Here is a 15,485-nt window from a genome sequence, read left to right as displayed (position 1 = left end):
CCTAAAGTAATTACTCTATAAAAGTATCTAAAAAAACTATGTAATTGTACAAAATATTCTTAAAAAATCATTGGATATAAATTATTGTACTTCCGAATCTAAACCCGATAAGAAAACGTAAAATTACTCATAAAACTTGTACAGTATTATCCGTTCTCAGTCATTTATCACGAAAAAATTCCTAAAAAACATATTCAAAACAAAGGACAGCGAGATTTTTAATAAATGGCGTTCGAAGCGTCACCAGATCATAAAAGAAGCCCTCTTGTTACTTCGAGCCAAAGGATTCAAGCAGAGATTCGACAACACTCTGATAGCCTCGTCGCCTTCGGCGTCCTTGGCGTAAAGAGTTTTCCGCTTGCTACGAGAACTGTGCAAATTAATCGTCGCCGAGGCAACTTTACTTCGATGCGAACGTCTCGACGTCGACTTGGTCTGAGTGCTCCTAGAGGTCGAGTACGTGTTCTTAGTGAGCTTGGTGGGATAGGTAACGGCGAAATCGTGCGATCGTCCGGAGTTCTGAACGCTTCGAGTCTCCTTCACCGACGGCACGGACGGAGCTCGTCTTTTCGTCGGCGTCTTCTCTCTCGGCTGTTCGGATTTCGTCCTGACTTGACTGGGAAACGTCGGTGGCGCTCCACTTTGCATCCCCACCAGCGGCACTCCGAGGACTATTTTCCTCTTGCCCTCGTCTTTCGCCGCGTTACCGATGAGGTTCTTCTCGTAGACGCTGATTTTCGTGTTGACCAGGCCGGATCTTTCGACGGCCTTCAATGTGTCACTCTTCCTCTCCTCGCTGGCAGGCTGAGCTCTTGTCACCGACGAGTTCTCGATGAAATGGTAGTTCCCCTCTAGACTGCAGTCCAGGTCGACGTTCACTTCCATATTTCTTCGCCGTCTCCGCCTCCTTCTCGCCTGATTCGACTTGATCGTCGCGATGCTCATGCTCTTTCGCGACTTGCTCGCCGAGAGCTTCGGTAACGGTTTGATCAGCATCGTGCGTTCGGGAGCCTTGGCAAAGTACCGCTCGAGGTCGTCGCTTGGAACGTCTATCGGGTTGCCCCAAAGCTTGTAGTCGACCGCTGCGGGCATCGCGCTCGCTTCTCTCTCGCTGTCCTCGAGCCACCTTCAAGACTTGCCGGCGAACGTGCTGTTTGTCATCGTCAGCCGGTTCTCCATGCTCTGCCGACTCAGCCCTGCCATTCGCGATCGTCCGTGTGTTACTTTTCAATGAAACAAGACCGTCCATAAGCGAGCCACACTTACCGTAATCGTGATCGTTCTCGTGAAATGGCCTGAGCGTCTGGGTGGAAGTAAACGTAGACGTTTGCGCTTGCTTGGGCTTGCGCTGGCGTTTCCTTAGCCTCGAGCAAGCGAGCAAAGTGCTCAGCAGAGCGAAAAGCTCGATTAATACCACGCTCAAGCCTATCGCTAGGAGAATCAAAGCTTGCTCCTGCATCCAATTCTCGATCATATCCAGGCAGCCCTGCAATAGAGAACGCCATTTTGGACTGCGTATAACTGAGCGCTGACACCTTATATGATTAGTCGTCGTTGTTTTCATTGGAAAACATAAAAGATAAATAATAGATAATAGTTAAAGCACAATCATTCGTCAACTCACAACGCTATGTCGCGCGAGTTGATGCTCAGCCGGATTGAGCGCCTGGCAGAGCGTCACGTTCCTCGGGTCGGGGTTCAGAAAGCCGTCCTGCTCGCGCGCATTGTTGAGGGCGCAGCAGCTCAGGGGCACGACGAGCTCGCGTCTGCCGAGCTCCTGAAGTCGCCACCACGAGGTCCCGTAATTGCTGCTCCCGTTAACGCCGCAACACGAGAACTGCGTATCGCATAATAGAAAAGTGCACTCGTGAGTTGCCTCTTCGCTTTATCTGCGACTGCATATCTTGCCGCGGCAACGCTCGCTTGGCTTTGTAGCTCAGTAGGGATCGCGACTTAACGCTTCGCATGTGCGTGCGTTCACGTTCGCACGATTCTATATCTTTCAGATATATAGCTCGAATGGAAGCTAGGAGATGTTGTTTTTTAATTGGCGCCGCGCAGAGGAGAAACACTTTCGTAAAAAGCCAATCGAGCGTCACGCTAATGGTACTGGGTCATCGATGCAATTACAGCAGTTTGCGCGAGATCGAGAGCTGCGGTGAACTGTTCGCGGCCCGGAAGGGCGTAGCTGCGTTGTAGGGCCCGCATCAGCCGTGGCGGCCGCACGTCGACCCCCAACAGGTGTGGCCAGAACACCACTACCAGGCACAAGGCGGATTTGCCGATCAGCAGTAGCACTATTATCGTTACGTACTGCAACACACAATTTAAAACATCACATTTGAGTCGAACACAATGTTTTGAGCGACGGTTCGTAGATTGGAAAAATACCTATAGATCTATGATCAGAAGGCTAATGAACTCCGCTATGATTTTAGTATTCGTTATAACTGTTTCTCTTGCAATACAGATGTAGAAAGCATCATTATGATTGTTTGTACTTTATCAATTATGGCTATTGGTCCCATTATCCGCTATGTATAGTAGTACAATATAAAAACCGTAATTATTCAAACGATTGAACTTATACGATACTATAACTTTCTTAGCCTTATGAATATTTTCAATAACTTCATAATTTTTTCTGAACTTTAATAATACTTTGGATAACGATTATACACAACTTTGAATCTTGAGAATTGTTAACATTTTACTGACGCAGTGCATCAAGTTAAATTGTACGCTTTTTATTCAATCGCAATGTGAGTAGTTTAAAAAATGTATAAATAATAAAAACTGGATTTTCAAAAACAGAAATTTTAAGCATTAATCAAATCTGTATATCTTTTGCAGGCATTGAGTTACGATATAGCGAATTACTGTTTTAATTTTTTTACTATTTATCATTGAATCCATAATGGCTTAACAATCACATGAAAATTGTAATAAGCATTCGAAGCTGAATTTTCAAAATAACTACATTTTTAAATATTTTTCCAATTTAAACTCCATTTGTCAATCAGACTTGATGGTTGAAAATCTGTATACTTTGAAAAGTATTAAAGGCCTTAAAGAATATGAAGTTCGTTCCGGAACTCTCAGACTCAAAGTTTGGCAAACTTGTAAAGTTTTTGACACATTTCATGACACGACATATCGACCAAGAAATTCACTCAGGTCAACGCTTCAAAAGAAGACTCAAGATAACGATCGGAGTGAAATCGCAATCTAATTTTCAATAAAAAAAGAAAACAATGAAAAAAAAAAGAAAGGAAGGAAGCGAGCGTGACAAATATACGCATATACGCATAGACAGCGGTTATGAAACCGATGCTTACATAGAGGCGACAGGTGGCAGTAGGCCGTTTCCGTCGCGTCGTCGTAGGAATGCTTTCCCCCCTCCATTATTTTGAAATTAAAGCGAGAGGGAGTATTTTCGTTCATTACATGCATCGCGTACGCGTGCGTATCCATGCACTTATAGCTTCGTACAGCTTTCTAAGGGGAATGCCGCGCACCTATGCATTGCGCTAGTTGTGCTCGATCGATTGCAGTGAATTTTCCTTGCGCGCCTTTTGTCCATGGAAATAGTGTCATGGGATGTATCATTCGCGTATAATTTATACCCACGAAGGATCGCATTGAGAGAACAAAATATTTGCGATTTCTTAGAACGACGACATCAACGAAAAGGCGAAATGATTTTGCTCTTTGCCCGACGAGAAATATATTCAAGTAAAAGCGATATACTTACAGAAGCTGTAATACAGCAATTGTAAAGACACGAAGCCCAGCATCCGAGGATGCCTGTGACCGAGATGAGAAAGCCAATCGCAACGACGACGAGGGCCACGTAATAGAACAACGGCTGCTCGGGATGGTTGTCACTCGAGCCCAATAATCGTGACAGGAGTACTCGATCGCTGTCTGCTAGGAGAAGTGCCCCTAATGACATCAGCACGAAACCCGACATCTGAAAGCGAGACGAAACACCTTTGTCACGCAAATCACTTGCCGTTGTCATTCTTTCGGCATTCGCAATTCCGTTGATTGCGAAAGTGGAACTTTTTATGAAAGAAATTCAAGGAAGCTCTGCACGAGTCATGTTTCCAGCTGTTTTAACAAAAGCGAACGAGAAGTATGCTCGGGCAATCGAAGAGATTCAATCAAAAGAATCGGATGAGCAATTTCTCGTCTCACGACCATCGGCGCGCCGACCGCCGCGTTCATCCGCAACAATCACGTTAAGAAAAAATAAAAGACTCACCAGAAACACAACATTAGAGCAGCACATAAAGGTCCTCGAAAGACCCAACCTCTTTTTCTCGCGCATCCTGCTCGACGTGCAAAAGCCAAAAGAAGAGTCTCACTCGCACTGGAAACTCTCATTCAGCCGGCGATACTTGATCGCGCTCATGCCCGCGCAGCCCGAACGCAAGACGAAAAGCTCCGCGAGGATATCGACGCAGAGGACACGCGTTAACGAGATCCACTGTGGGAATGCCGTATCGTAAAATTCGTAGAGTCGGTTTTTGAGTGGCGTTCCTCATGCGAGACGCGCGAGCACGCGGCAGGGGGGCAAAACAACAACGGAAGGAAGTGAGTATATACCGACTGTCTCTATCTCTCTCTTTCTCTCTTCCCCACCTGCGCGATTTCCTCGTCCGGAATCGCGGAAGAGAGCTTATGTCGCTCTTTTTTTAGGCTCTCCTGTTCTTTTCCCCCCTCTTTATTTTTCCCGAGCTAGTTGCATTCGCAGGCATCGCTTGCGCTTTGGGAAAAAAAATAATGCAGTTCAATGCGATGCTTTAGTTTCGTTCGGCAAAACGACTCTTCACGCTCTTTTGTTACGACTGGTATCCTTTTCACAAGAGGTTTGACTTTGGTAATAAATCACTGTCCTCATATTCACAGGAACACATTTTTCAGCGCAAGGTCAGTTAATGGCAGTAAGCTTACGCAGCTTCAAGCGTGCGATAAATCACAAAATTGCAGCTTAAGAAACATAAACAACAAGGCGGTCATTTGATACTCATCAGTTTATTCGCCATTACAAATCAACTTACAATACAATTCGTCGGGCACGTCTCAACAATTGACGGCTGCGCTCGTAACAAGCGGCGCTATCATAGAATACACAATAGCCTGTAACTGCGAATAATAACGCGTAAAAATCTAATCGATGCCTGTTAAGCCGCGTGCCCAGCCAGCTTATCTCCTCTCCCCTCGCATGCCCCGCGAGGATAATTAGGCCACGAGCGCGATGCCCGTGAGCCGTGATGCGCGCACATCGACTTAATTAGCGCGTAGCGCTTAAAAGTCTAATTTATGCTTGCTTGAACCGCTACTGCAGACGACTTGTTCGTCTTGCTCGCGCTGCGCGCTGTCGCCGAATTCTGGTGGCAAGTGAAGTACCTGTTGATGATAAATAATAATTAGTCAATTATGGCTTGGTGACGTTTGTTTTCTTTTTTTCTTTTGAGGGAGACATTTGTGACTTTTCGATTCTTGTAATTTTCAGTTTAACTGTCAAAACTGATTACGACAACTACTATTTATAGCAATTTAGGAAACTGTTACGAGGATAAACTACGGAAAAAATTGATGATTGAGATAAATAGCTCACTATTAATTAATGATGTGCGAAGTTGGAGATATGTAAAAAATTTTGATTCGATATCGGTTTTTAGTATTTATTACGGTAAAAAATGAGAAATGCTCGCTAATAGTTGTGCCAAAGAAAATTCTCAACGATCAGATTTCTTATTTCTAAAAAAATCATCTTAATTGTAAAAAATTGATATGAGTAAATTGATATACCAAATTTGTTTGCTGTTTCAAATTTTCCAATAAAAATCATGTAACACAAAGATTATTAGAGATAATTTATCACAGGCAATTATCGCATAAATGATAAAAGTTGATTATATACATGACAAAGCGATGACGGTCAACTATTAAAAAATGTTTTGTGAGATTATTATAATCGAAATAGACCAGTATATTTTTATGGCTTTTTTTACAATAATAGCAACTTTTTTTATTTAGTTAAGTTAGTTTCAGAAAATAAACTTAACGAGTTGTTTAGAAATACTCTTACTTATAATAATTTTAATAATCTTCAATATAATGACGTATTACAATAATGACAATAAAAGCATAGTTACACTAAAAATGACAAAAGTATTCTTATCAATATAACTTTTAGGTGATATGTTGTGACTGAAAAACCCTATCGGGAAATAAATATGTTTATTGTTTTAGATTTATCAAAAAAGTTCTATAACTGTAAATTCATCACAGGTGATTATTGCATAAGTTTAAAAAGTTAATAGCATAAGTGGCGGAACTGACGATTGGTTATTAAAAGATATTCATCAGCACAGTGGGATTGATGCGCGCGCGCGCGCGTAAGTCTGTTTCTCTTTTTTTTTTTGTTTAACACAGCGATTTTATCTCGTTTCTGATTGAGGAAAACTTTACGACTTATTCGTAGCCTATAAAAAGAATCACATTAAGAAAATATTAGTATACTGAACAAAACAGAACGATCAGCAACAAGGAAAATGTTTGCAAAGTATTTGTTCGCGTTCACACTGGTAATGCTATGTTTAGCATTGACTTTTGGAGAAGAAGGTATATTTCATAATTTTAGATGTTAAATTAAAATTAAAATTAATAGATCATTATTAATTTATTTTTAGTGTCGGTAAAATATCAAAAATGCATCGCTGACTGCGAACGTAAGTTATTTTATTTTTAAATTAAATATATTACTTTTACAATACTAAATGTATATATGATAACAGGTAAAAATGAAGAAATTGCAAAAAATATGAGGTATGTAAGTTTTTAAATGCCGAATATTTTTATTTACATCACATTATATTATAAAATTACTTTTGTTTTATAATATGCAATATATAATTTGAGATTCTTCATTATATTAAATTGAATTAATTATATATCTTGATAGTTCTTCGTTTGTAGAAAAATATTTAGATAAACTCTTATTAATTTTATAAAACATACAATGAAAATTGCAAAATCTTAAGATGCATCATTAGCTTATGAGACGCAATTGAAGGATAGTTAAACATTAAAAATCATTCTCTGAAATTTTTTAGCCAATCTTTCGCCCGAACTCGCCGCGCGATATGGTGTCATGGCGTTTGCAGCAAACAGGATTAATCAAGCTTCACGTTCTTAAAATTAAATATACATTTGACGATGCGGTATAAAAGAATTTACATTAATTAATAAAAGTATTTGATAAAACATTATGAATTATTTCAATAATATTTCCTTAAATTAACTATATTCTACAGTCATGCAATGTAACTAATTATTACTCAATCATTATTAAATTTATAAGTGGAGATATTCCATTTAAAAAAATTAACGTTCACTAAAAACTAGTGATAATTTTTAAACAGTAAAACTGGAAATGTCTAAGGTTATTCTGAAAAAGAAGGGTATTCTGGAGGAGGGTTTCATAAGTTTAAATCATCACTTACCTCTATCAAAAACTTTTTTCTTCGTAATTTGAAAGCTAAATCAGAATAAAGAACATCCTGGTGTATTAGAGTATTAAAAGCAGGCAGCTTTTTTACGTGCAGAAGACCATGATAGTCCTTGAAAATGGGATTAGCTTCTTTTGATGATCCAGCAAAAGACTCTAAACCAACAACTATATCAGACAAATGTTCTACTCTTTGTACTACATCACTCTGAAAACCATCATATATAAGTTTAGTTAAAAAATTAATTGTATAAACTATAACAAAGAGTGATATAATACTCACCATTTCATCAAAATTAAGTGTAGGTACTGTGATCATGGCAACTGTAAAAGATTCTCTCAATAAAGCTCTCAACATGTATAAAAATTTCAATAAGTCCTTTTGGGTTTGATCCTCTGAATCGCTCAGCCAGAGTCTAGATCCTAAAGACTGAATGGCTATCCTTAAAATATTTCTTTTCTCTGGAGTTTGTGAAACTAGAAATTGTCCACTTGTGATAGCTTTTTCTATGCTCAACAGTAGGTCCATATAACCAGTATTTTCAAAAATACTGTGTTGGCATTGAACATTCTCTCCATCCCACAATTCTACATTAGCTTTGTTTAAGGTATCTTCACTCATTCTCTTAGTTAGATCATAGTAATGACCAAAAACAGAACTATCTTTTGGACCAGAATCAAATATTTTCATATTCTGATAACGCCAAGCAATTTTCATCTCCTCGTCTTTAATTGAACTTTCTTTTAGTGTATGAGATTCTTCTTCGACTGCTGGCAATTCAGATACAATTTCAGATGGCAATGTTTCTTGAGTAGCAACAAAAACCAAATGATTATTTACAATTCCTTCGGCTATAAAATATTTATACATAACTTTGGAGTAAGTAGAGTAAGTATCTTCCTCTGAAAAATAAAAAAAATATATAATACTGACCTTAAACAGAATTTATGCACATTTTAATTACCTATTAAGAGAATTGATCCTATTGGTAGACCACCTCCTGTAATAAAAATAACATTAATTTACATGTGTATTAATCATAGATATAAAAATCTTTGTTTACATAAAATTGTAGGATATATACTCACCGATAAAATGATCAAGAGATGGAATACCTGAAGAAATCAGAAGTTGAGCATTTCTTGTTGTAGGTTTTGTTCCAGGAATGTTGGGCAATTGGGTTTTTGCAATAGTAATGTTAGAAGACATTTTTTTAAGGATTCTATGTAACTGTTAGCAATTATAAGTTATTTAATAACATTAATTAGTTAGCACTGTCGTCTGCACCATTCATTTTTTACAGTATTGTCTATCGCCAAATTTGAAATGATTTCATAGCAGTAATTAGATTTTTATAATAAATGGTAAGTTGATTGATCTATTTTTACAAAGCGCATGTTCAACAACACTTGTAACCTGTATTCACTGTTAATGTTTCCGTATTTTTGCCAGTAAATAATTATTGAACTCACGTAACTTGTTAATAGTGTACTACTAGTAACAATGCATCGCCAAAAGCAATTCAAATAAGTGCTAGTAAGAATTACCACTGTAAACTGAAAAAAAAGAAGCATAATAGCCAGGTGGCCGGTTAAGTGGAGAAAGAGTGGGGCTGGCAGAGTGGGAATAGGAGGAAACATATATTATATATAATACACATAACACACAAAGCAACCAAGGTGTCAGCTGGTCGTGATGTGTATACATTTTTCAAGCGGCTCATTCGACTGGAAACACGTGCGTTGGTTAACACTAAGCTCTTTGCTTGAATTTATTGAACAATCATTCATCGCACCATGGGCAACGTGTTAGCAACCAGATTCAATGCATAACAAACGGTAATACAACGACTTCTGTCATTATTTTTTTGTAGTAACGTAGTTTAGTAATTGAAAATGGCAAGTTCACGTTGCAATCTCGAGTGAAATTTATATACATAGCGATATAATAATGTTAAGTTTTTCAAAGTTTTATTTTGTTACAGCTATCAAGAAAGTCTTCAACCACTATCCTATCAAAAAAAAAATCTTTTGCCAAATTTGAGCTTACTGAAGAACAAAAAGCTGACATCAAAGAAGCATTTGATCTTTTTGACCCAGATGGTACTGGTAAAATTGCAACAAGAGAGTTGAAGGTAGCCATTCGAGCCCTTGGCTTTGAACCTTCAAGAGAAGAAATTAGAAAATTGATTGTAAGCGTTGATCCTGATGGTCTTGGAAAGATATCGTTTGAAGAATTTCTTGACCTCATGTCGACCAAAATGGCAGAAAAGGATTCTAAAGAGGAAGTGTTAAAAGCTTTCCGCTTGTTTGATGATGATGGAACTGGGAAAATTACCTTCAAAAAGTTAAAGCGTGTTGCTAAGGAGCTAGGAGAAAATTTGACTGATGAAGAGTTGCAGGAGATGATTGATGAAGCTGATCGAGATGGTGATGGGGAAATTTCACAAGAAGAGTTTCTCAGAATTATGAAGAAAACTTGTTTGTATTGAGGAATATTTATTTATTTATTAAATTGATATTTTTATTTATTCAAGTCGTATAGTTATAAAAGGTTATGTCATCAAAATTTCTCAATGAATACATATGATTTTTGTGAAGATGTAATATTAATTTATAATACAGATAATAATAATTTAAAATATATCTTTCTAAAAAAAATTTGTAATTACATAGTGAAATATTATTTTTACCAATATCCATATTTCTCCTTTATTATATATTTCTTGATTGTTATTTTCTAGATAATATTACATAAAACAATAGAAACTGTTTTGTTTAAGCAGTTAGATGTAATGATGTAATGATTTGTTTAATTATAAGCTTTTTATGAATATAAAAAATATTAAATCTTAATTACAGTCTAATACCTAAAAAATAATGGAATATTAGCTGGACTTGTTCTTTTTCATTGTTGTAACTGCTGCTGCTATTAACTTTCTCACTTGTTCTCCACGAGTTCTAGCTTTTGATATACATTTACACAATAAATTTTGAGATATTGGAACACCACCAGATTTATGTACAAAACATATTTGTTTTTCATTGAATGCTATGGTAATTGTGCTTAAACAAAGTCGTTCTTCATCTTCTGTAGGATCAGTAATAAGCAGTTGACTGTAAATAGAAAAAATTATGGTGCTGTTTAAATATATTAAAATAATATATATATATATATATATATATATATATATATATATATATATTCAGACAGATTAATAACTTACTGTTCAAAAATAGCAAATGTGGAGCTTACTGCTAATTGTCTTAATGGAACATTTATTCTCTGTTGTGGAATGACTTTTATAGCTCCAGTTTCAACAGTATATTCAACAGTTGGCAGTGTCACTAGAATAAATATTTATTCATCAAAACAATTCAGAAGTATTAAAACAAGTTCATTATTTTAAATCTCTCAATAAAAATTTTACAAATTTGTAGTGCTGCTATCAAAGATCCAACACATGCATCTATTACTGAACCATCATAATCTATGCAAATAAGATCACAGTACAAAACCCACACAAGTTTGTCTTTATGAATGCAAAGATCCTTCAAGTCTATAGCTTCAGAATTCACTAAGATTCTTTCCAAGAGTTTTGACAAACACTGAGCTTCTACACCAGGTGGTCCAGGACGAAATTTTGGAGATGACAATGGTGTCAGCTCAACATTTGGGACAATGTAACCATACTCAGGTATTTCAGCTTTTGGAGTCCCTAGTTCCTAATAGAAAAATTGTTTAATTTCAAATATCCAATAAAACCAATACTTATAATTATTACTATACAATAACAGAACTTACAGCTTTTATGCCACATACAACAGATGTATTACCGATTTTAAATACTGCTGAGCTATCTGCTTGTGTAATTGATCCAACATTAACACTTACTGGACGAAACGCAGTAAAGTCTCTGCCATCTGGTCTTACACTTGAAGCCTGTAAATAAATAAAAATTTTATTTATCACTATTAAATAAAACTCTTAAATAATACTTACAAAATGATCACGGAGATATTTTGCTGGGTGAATCGTTCTGCAAGAAATTAAATTTGTTAATGTTCTCTAAATACATAAATAATAAATAAAACATAGTTATTACTTGAACTGCGTCTCCATTGTTCAAATTAAAAAAATCCCAGTCACAATAAACTTTACTAAATACTCAAAAGCATGGTTTCGCTTATTGTTTACAAAAAATAAGGTTACAAAATAACATGCGCCCGCCGGCGAAACCACACCACGCGCGCTTTTGTCGATTCTCGTAGTAGCATGTATACGCTATGTGAATACAGACCAATCCAGAAAAATGGCAGCAGCGATGAGATTGCAGCGTGTAATTCGACTCGGGAAAACCTTTCTTTTCCCTCCAGTAACAAAAGTCAACAAATTGTACAGTCAACACTCATTAACTAGGTATAGGCAAAATGTATCAGGTATGTAAATATTGATTTATATCTTTTACTTTCGTTTGTAGTTGCATTTATGTTATGTTATAGGGTTATATGAATATTTGTGAGCCTATCGTTCTCTCTATAATATTCTAGAAATGTTCGGAATATAGTTAATTACAATGCAGTATTGACATTTTTTGATAGAATATTCTATTTTCAAAATTTTTCATTAATTTTCTTGATATTATTCATTATCATGAGTTACATTAAGAATATTAAGAATAAATATTTCATCATCTTTTATAAAAACCAGCATATAGTTGTACAATTTCAAAGCAATTGACATTTACTAATAATTTTTTACCTTCAGAAGCACTATTGAACAAGCAAGTGAGATTTATTTCTTCACAAGTAGAACCAAAAAATGAAACAGAGTCGGAAGATCATACTATTATTAAGGATACTGAGAAAGCTATAGGTAACTTATCTGTTTAGATAATCATTAATTTTTATAAATAAGTTATATAAAATGATTTATTTTTTCTTTCAGGTGAAACTTCTAAACATGAATTCCAGTCTGAAACACGCATGCTGTTAAATATTGTAGCAAAGTCTCTATACTCTGATAAAGAGGTAAGATTTTTACATATATAACTGCTATTTTTAATATTTTGATTGAGCATCAATTACTATTTATTTTATTATTTAGGTATTTATTCGAGAGCTTATTTCTAATTCAAGTGATGCCCTAGAAAAGTTAAGATATTTGAGAACAGCAGAGAACTTGTCTGTTGAAGAAGGTGGAGATAGAAGTTTAGAAATTCATATTGCCACAGATAAACAAAATCGCACAATTACTATTCAAGATACTGGCATTGGAATGAATCGAGAAGATTTGATTTCAAATTTGGGAACCATTGCTCGTTCTGGATCAAAAGTAAATATTTTGAAACTTTTAGATTTGTTAAATGTGATTGTGAGTTTATAAGTCATTAATTTTTCTTACAGGCCTTCTTAGAGCAGTTAAAAGATAAAAAAGGAGCAGATGAAGCATCTAATATTATTGGTCAATTTGGGGTAGGATTTTACAGTGCTTTCATGGTAGCTGACAAAGTTGAAGTCTTCACTAAGTCATACAAAAAAGATTCAGAAGGTCTCTACTGGGTTTCTGATGGGTAAGTTTTAATTAATTTTGACTATTTCAGGTCTCTTTTAGTAATGGGCATAAATAACATATTTATTAATAATAGATCTGGCTCATATGAAATTTCAAATGCTGAGGGCGTTCAGCCTGGTACCAAAATTGTGATTCATTTACGTTCTGACAGTCGCGAGTTCAGTGACGACGAAGTCATCAGTGGTAAATTTCGTGATAATTTCAATAATCAATATTTAATAGCTCAATTATCAAATATTAATTTTAATAATGTAATTTAATTGATTATGATTTAATTATGCGATTTAATGGGTTAAAAATTTCTTTAGAATTTATTTCTGATATTTTTACTTCCATAGACATTATTCAAAAGTATAGTAATTTTGTTGGAAGCCCCATTTTCGTCAATGGAAAGCGAGCGAACACTTTACAAGCGTTATGGATGATGGACACGAAAGATGTAACAATTGAACAGCACACACAGTTTTACCGTTTCATTGGCAACTGTCACGACGAACCAAGATTCACACTTCATTACTCAACCGACGTTCCTATAAGCATACGAGCGCTTTTATATTTTCCTGAAGCCAAACCGGGTCTTTTTGATTTAGCCAGAGATTCCACCATTGGAGTTTCACTTTACAGTCGTAAAGTGCTGATTCAAAATAAGGCTGAAGATATTTTACCGAAATTTCTTAGATTTGTTAAAGGAGTTGTTGACTCCGAAGATATTCCATTGAATCTTAGTAGAGAATTGCTGCAAAACAGCACTTTGATAGCGTAAGATTAGTTGATTAAATATCTATCTGAAAACTTTGACTGGTTATAAACGTTTAATGTATTCTTAGGAAATTGAGGAGTGTTTTAACGTCTCGTATTATAAGATTTTTGCAAGATCAGGCCAAGAAGAATCCAGAAGAGTATTTGAAATTCTATACAGATTATGGCACTTTTTTTAAAGAAGGAATTATTACAAGCACAGATGATACTGGAAAGGTACATAGAAATCTAAATGAATTTCTAAATAAATTAAAGAAAGTAATGTTTATTTTTTATGTATAAAAAAAATTTTAGTTTAGAACTAGTCACATAATGAGTTGACGTAAATTAAGTAATGAATTTAATATTTACAAACTGAAAGTTTTTATTTGTGATTATTAACCTACTTTAGTGGTTTTAATGCAAGATAACTTTTATTTACGCTAATTTTATTTTTATTTTACAGGAAGAAATTGCCAAACTTTTGAGATACGAAAGTTCCAACAAACATCCAGGTGATGTGCTTAGCCTTCCTGAATATTGCGAAAGACTTGCGAAGGAGCAAAAATATATTTACTATCTATCTGCTCCTAAGTATGTACTTTCTTTTTACTATTTTGCATGCAAACAATATTTGTTGCTTAACTTGTGTTTTTTTCTGATTATAGTCGAACTTTGGCTGAACAATCACCTTATTACGAATCATTTAAAAAACGTAACTTGGAAGTTTTGTTCTGTTATGAATCGTATGATGAGCTTGTTTTGATGCACCTACATCGATTCAAATCCTATGACATTATATCCGTTGAAAAAGACATGCACGAAGACGCAATGAAACAAGACAAAGAAAAGACAGGTAAAAAATTTTTAGTTATATTTTATTTGATTATTTATTTCTGCAATTTAATTTTTTTGTCTGTCTAGCTTTAATCAATGAAGATGAAATCAAAGATCTTACTAATTACATGAAAAGAATTTTGAAAAGTAAAGCTCACGACGTCAAAGTAACTGATCGCTTGGAATCTCATCCCTGTGTTGTTACCGTTCAAGATATGGCAGCAGCCCGGCACTTCATTCGTACGAAAAGCCATCAATTTGACGATCAAATGCGTTACAGTCTTCTGCAGCCTAGATTAGAAATCAATCCAAACCATCCGCTGATAAAAAAACTTCTAAAATTGAAAACTTCTGATGAAGAGATTGCTAAGCTGTTGACTGACCAGGTAGTTTTTTAAAATCCGTCGTCTAGTCACCATTATATTTTCGTCATACGATTTAATGAATTGAAAATTGTTTCAGCTCTTCACGGGAGCAATGATCAATGCTGGTTTGGTAGAGGATTCACGAGGTCTACTGTTATCAATGAATCAACTGTTGACTTTAATTTTCGAGAAACAAAAAGATTAAATTACTTAAATAGTTATATTTAAACAAGTAAGCTTAACATACGTTTCATTTGTAAATATTTTATCAAGAAGTATAAATATAATTTTTTACATGAAACTTGTATTATAATATATGAAAAATTTCATAATTGGACTAGTATGACCAAATAAAATCTTGTTCTGTCGTTTAAAAAGTCATCTTATTATTTTTACTTTGTGCACTAAAAAGTTTTTTTGACAAGGAAAAAATATTAAAAATTATTTG

At 35.4% G+C, this 15,485-nt stretch overlaps 5 protein-coding genes and 1 long non-coding RNA gene across 9 annotated transcripts; 3 read left to right on the top strand and 3 right to left on the bottom strand.

Moving 5' to 3' along the window:
- Positions 1–5: 5 nt before the first annotated feature.
- Positions 6–4,362, bottom strand: LOC131669728 (tetraspanin-3-like). Its single transcript, XM_058944831.1, has 6 exons — positions 4,268–4,362; positions 3,755–3,973; positions 2,131–2,313; positions 1,625–1,837; positions 1,267–1,486; positions 6–1,196 (listed from the first exon to the last, which is right to left on the bottom strand). The coding sequence occupies exons 1-6, from the start codon at positions 4,331–4,333 to the stop codon at positions 1,129–1,131; spliced, it is 969 nt and encodes a 322-aa protein (XP_058800814.1). The 5' UTR covers positions 4,334–4,362; the 3' UTR covers positions 6–1,128.
- Positions 4,363–4,548: 186 nt separating this feature from the next.
- Positions 4,549–10,144, top strand: LOC131669669 (uncharacterized). Its single transcript, XM_058944719.1, has 2 exons — positions 4,549–4,599; positions 9,568–10,144. The coding sequence occupies exons 1-2, from the start codon at positions 4,549–4,551 to the stop codon at positions 10,012–10,014; spliced, it is 498 nt and encodes a 165-aa protein (XP_058800702.1). The 3' UTR covers positions 10,015–10,144.
- LOC131669691 (elongator complex protein 4) lies at positions 5,027–9,358 on the bottom strand. Of its 2 annotated transcripts, XM_058944759.1 has the most exons (6): positions 9,001–9,358; positions 8,612–8,638; positions 8,488–8,523; positions 7,806–8,425; positions 7,518–7,730; positions 5,027–5,415 (listed from the first exon to the last, which is right to left on the bottom strand). In XM_058944759.1, exons 1-6 carry the CDS (start codon positions 9,161–9,163, stop codon positions 5,314–5,316), a joined length of 1,161 nt encoding a protein of 386 aa, XP_058800742.1. In that variant the 5' UTR covers positions 9,164–9,358; the 3' UTR covers positions 5,027–5,313. The 2 variants fall into 2 exon arrangements, with proteins under 2 accessions (XP_058800742.1, XP_058800743.1); XM_058944760.1 differs by having other exon boundaries at positions 8,612–9,358.
- LOC131669693 (uncharacterized) lies at positions 6,526–7,502 on the top strand. The gene is made up of 4 exons (XR_009302389.1): positions 6,526–6,636; positions 6,705–6,743; positions 6,810–6,840; positions 7,128–7,502. It is a non-coding gene; the product is annotated as an uncharacterized LOC131669693 (long non-coding RNA).
- An 82-nt stretch (positions 10,145–10,226) lies between the features above and the next one.
- On the bottom strand, positions 10,227–11,785 carry LOC131669692 (exosome complex component RRP43-like). 2 transcript variants are annotated; one of them, XM_058944761.1, is made up of 6 exons: positions 11,629–11,785; positions 11,526–11,562; positions 11,328–11,465; positions 10,954–11,248; positions 10,750–10,870; positions 10,227–10,639 (listed from the first exon to the last, which is right to left on the bottom strand). In XM_058944761.1, the coding sequence occupies exons 1-6, from the start codon at positions 11,643–11,645 to the stop codon at positions 10,411–10,413; spliced, it is 837 nt and encodes a 278-aa protein (XP_058800744.1). In that variant the 5' UTR covers positions 11,646–11,785; the 3' UTR covers positions 10,227–10,410. The 2 variants fall into 2 exon arrangements, with proteins under 2 accessions (XP_058800744.1, XP_058800745.1); XM_058944762.1 differs by having other exon boundaries at positions 10,488–10,639; positions 10,779–10,870.
- LOC131669690 (heat shock protein 75 kDa, mitochondrial) lies at positions 11,709–15,400 on the top strand. Of its 2 annotated transcripts, none has more exons than XM_058944758.1 (12): positions 11,709–11,962; positions 12,294–12,398; positions 12,471–12,553; positions 12,630–12,857; positions 12,929–13,095; positions 13,171–13,280; positions 13,436–13,856; positions 13,925–14,072; positions 14,302–14,429; positions 14,504–14,691; positions 14,760–15,058; positions 15,135–15,400. In XM_058944758.1, exons 1-12 carry the CDS (start codon positions 11,836–11,838, stop codon positions 15,240–15,242), a joined length of 2,112 nt encoding a protein of 703 aa, XP_058800741.1. In that variant the 5' UTR covers positions 11,709–11,835; the 3' UTR covers positions 15,243–15,400. The 2 variants fall into 2 exon arrangements, with proteins under 2 accessions (XP_058800741.1, XP_058800740.1); XM_058944757.1 differs by having other exon boundaries at positions 12,291–12,398.
- The last annotated feature ends 85 nt before the right edge of the window (positions 15,401–15,485 follow it).

This window comes from Phymastichus coffea, unplaced genomic scaffold (genome assembly GCF_024137745.1).
Source record: "Phymastichus coffea isolate CEN01 unplaced genomic scaffold, Cenicafe_Pcof_1.1 PCOF00096, whole genome shotgun sequence".
NCBI classification, from domain to species: domain Eukaryota; kingdom Metazoa; phylum Arthropoda; class Insecta; order Hymenoptera; family Eulophidae; genus Phymastichus; species Phymastichus coffea.
Note: the sequence above shows the minus strand (reverse complement) of the source record. Positions and strands in the feature narration are given on the sequence as shown.

Excerpts from the sequence above, each read along its gene's own strand:
- LOC131669728 (XM_058944831.1), bottom strand. The coding sequence starts at position 4,333 with ATGCGCGAGAAAAAGAGGTTGGGTCTTTCGAGGACCTTTATGTGCTGC. Across the intron at positions 3,974-4,267 it reads GCTCTAATGTTGTGTTTCTG|ATGTCGGGTTTCGTGCTGAT; the intron begins GTGAGTCTTTTA and ends TCTCGCTTTCAG. Across the intron at positions 1,838-2,130 it reads TCGATCTCGCGCAAACTGCT|TTCTCGTGTTGCGGCGTTAA; the intron begins GTAATTGCATCG and ends TGCGATACGCAG.
- LOC131669669 (XM_058944719.1), top strand. The coding sequence starts at position 4,549 with ATGCGAGACGCGCGAGCACGCGGCAGGGGGGCAAAACAACAACGGAAG. Across the intron at positions 4,600-9,567 it reads CAAAACAACAACGGAAGGAA|CTTACTGAAGAACAAAAAGC; the intron begins GTGAGTATATAC and ends GCCAAATTTGAG.
- LOC131669691 (XM_058944759.1), bottom strand. The coding sequence starts at position 9,163 with ATGTTTCCTCCTATTCCCACTCTGCCAGCCCCACTCTTTCTCCACTTA. Across the intron at positions 8,524-8,611 it reads ATCTCTTGATCATTTTATCG|GAGGTGGTCTACCAATAGGA; the intron begins GTGAGTATATAT and ends TTTTTATTACAG. Across the intron at positions 7,731-7,805 it reads CACTTAATTTTGATGAAATG|AGTGATGTAGTACAAAGAGT; the intron begins GTGAGTATTATA and ends GATGGTTTTCAG.
- LOC131669692 (XM_058944761.1), bottom strand. Across the intron at positions 11,249-11,327 it reads TTGTATGTGGCATAAAAGCT|GAACTAGGGACTCCAAAAGC; the intron begins GTAAGTTCTGTT and ends TTTTTCTATTAG. Across the intron at positions 10,640-10,749 it reads ACATTTGCTATTTTTGAACA|TCAACTGCTTATTACTGATC; the intron begins GTAAGTTATTAA and ends TTCTATTTACAG.
- LOC131669690 (XM_058944757.1), top strand. The coding sequence starts at position 11,836 with ATGGCAGCAGCGATGAGATTGCAGCGTGTAATTCGACTCGGGAAAACC. Across the intron at positions 12,399-12,470 it reads GGATACTGAGAAAGCTATAG|GTGAAACTTCTAAACATGAA; the intron begins GTAACTTATCTG and ends TTTTTCTTTCAG. Across the intron at positions 13,281-13,435 it reads TGACGACGAAGTCATCAGTG|ACATTATTCAAAAGTATAGT; the intron begins GTAAATTTCGTG and ends TTACTTCCATAG.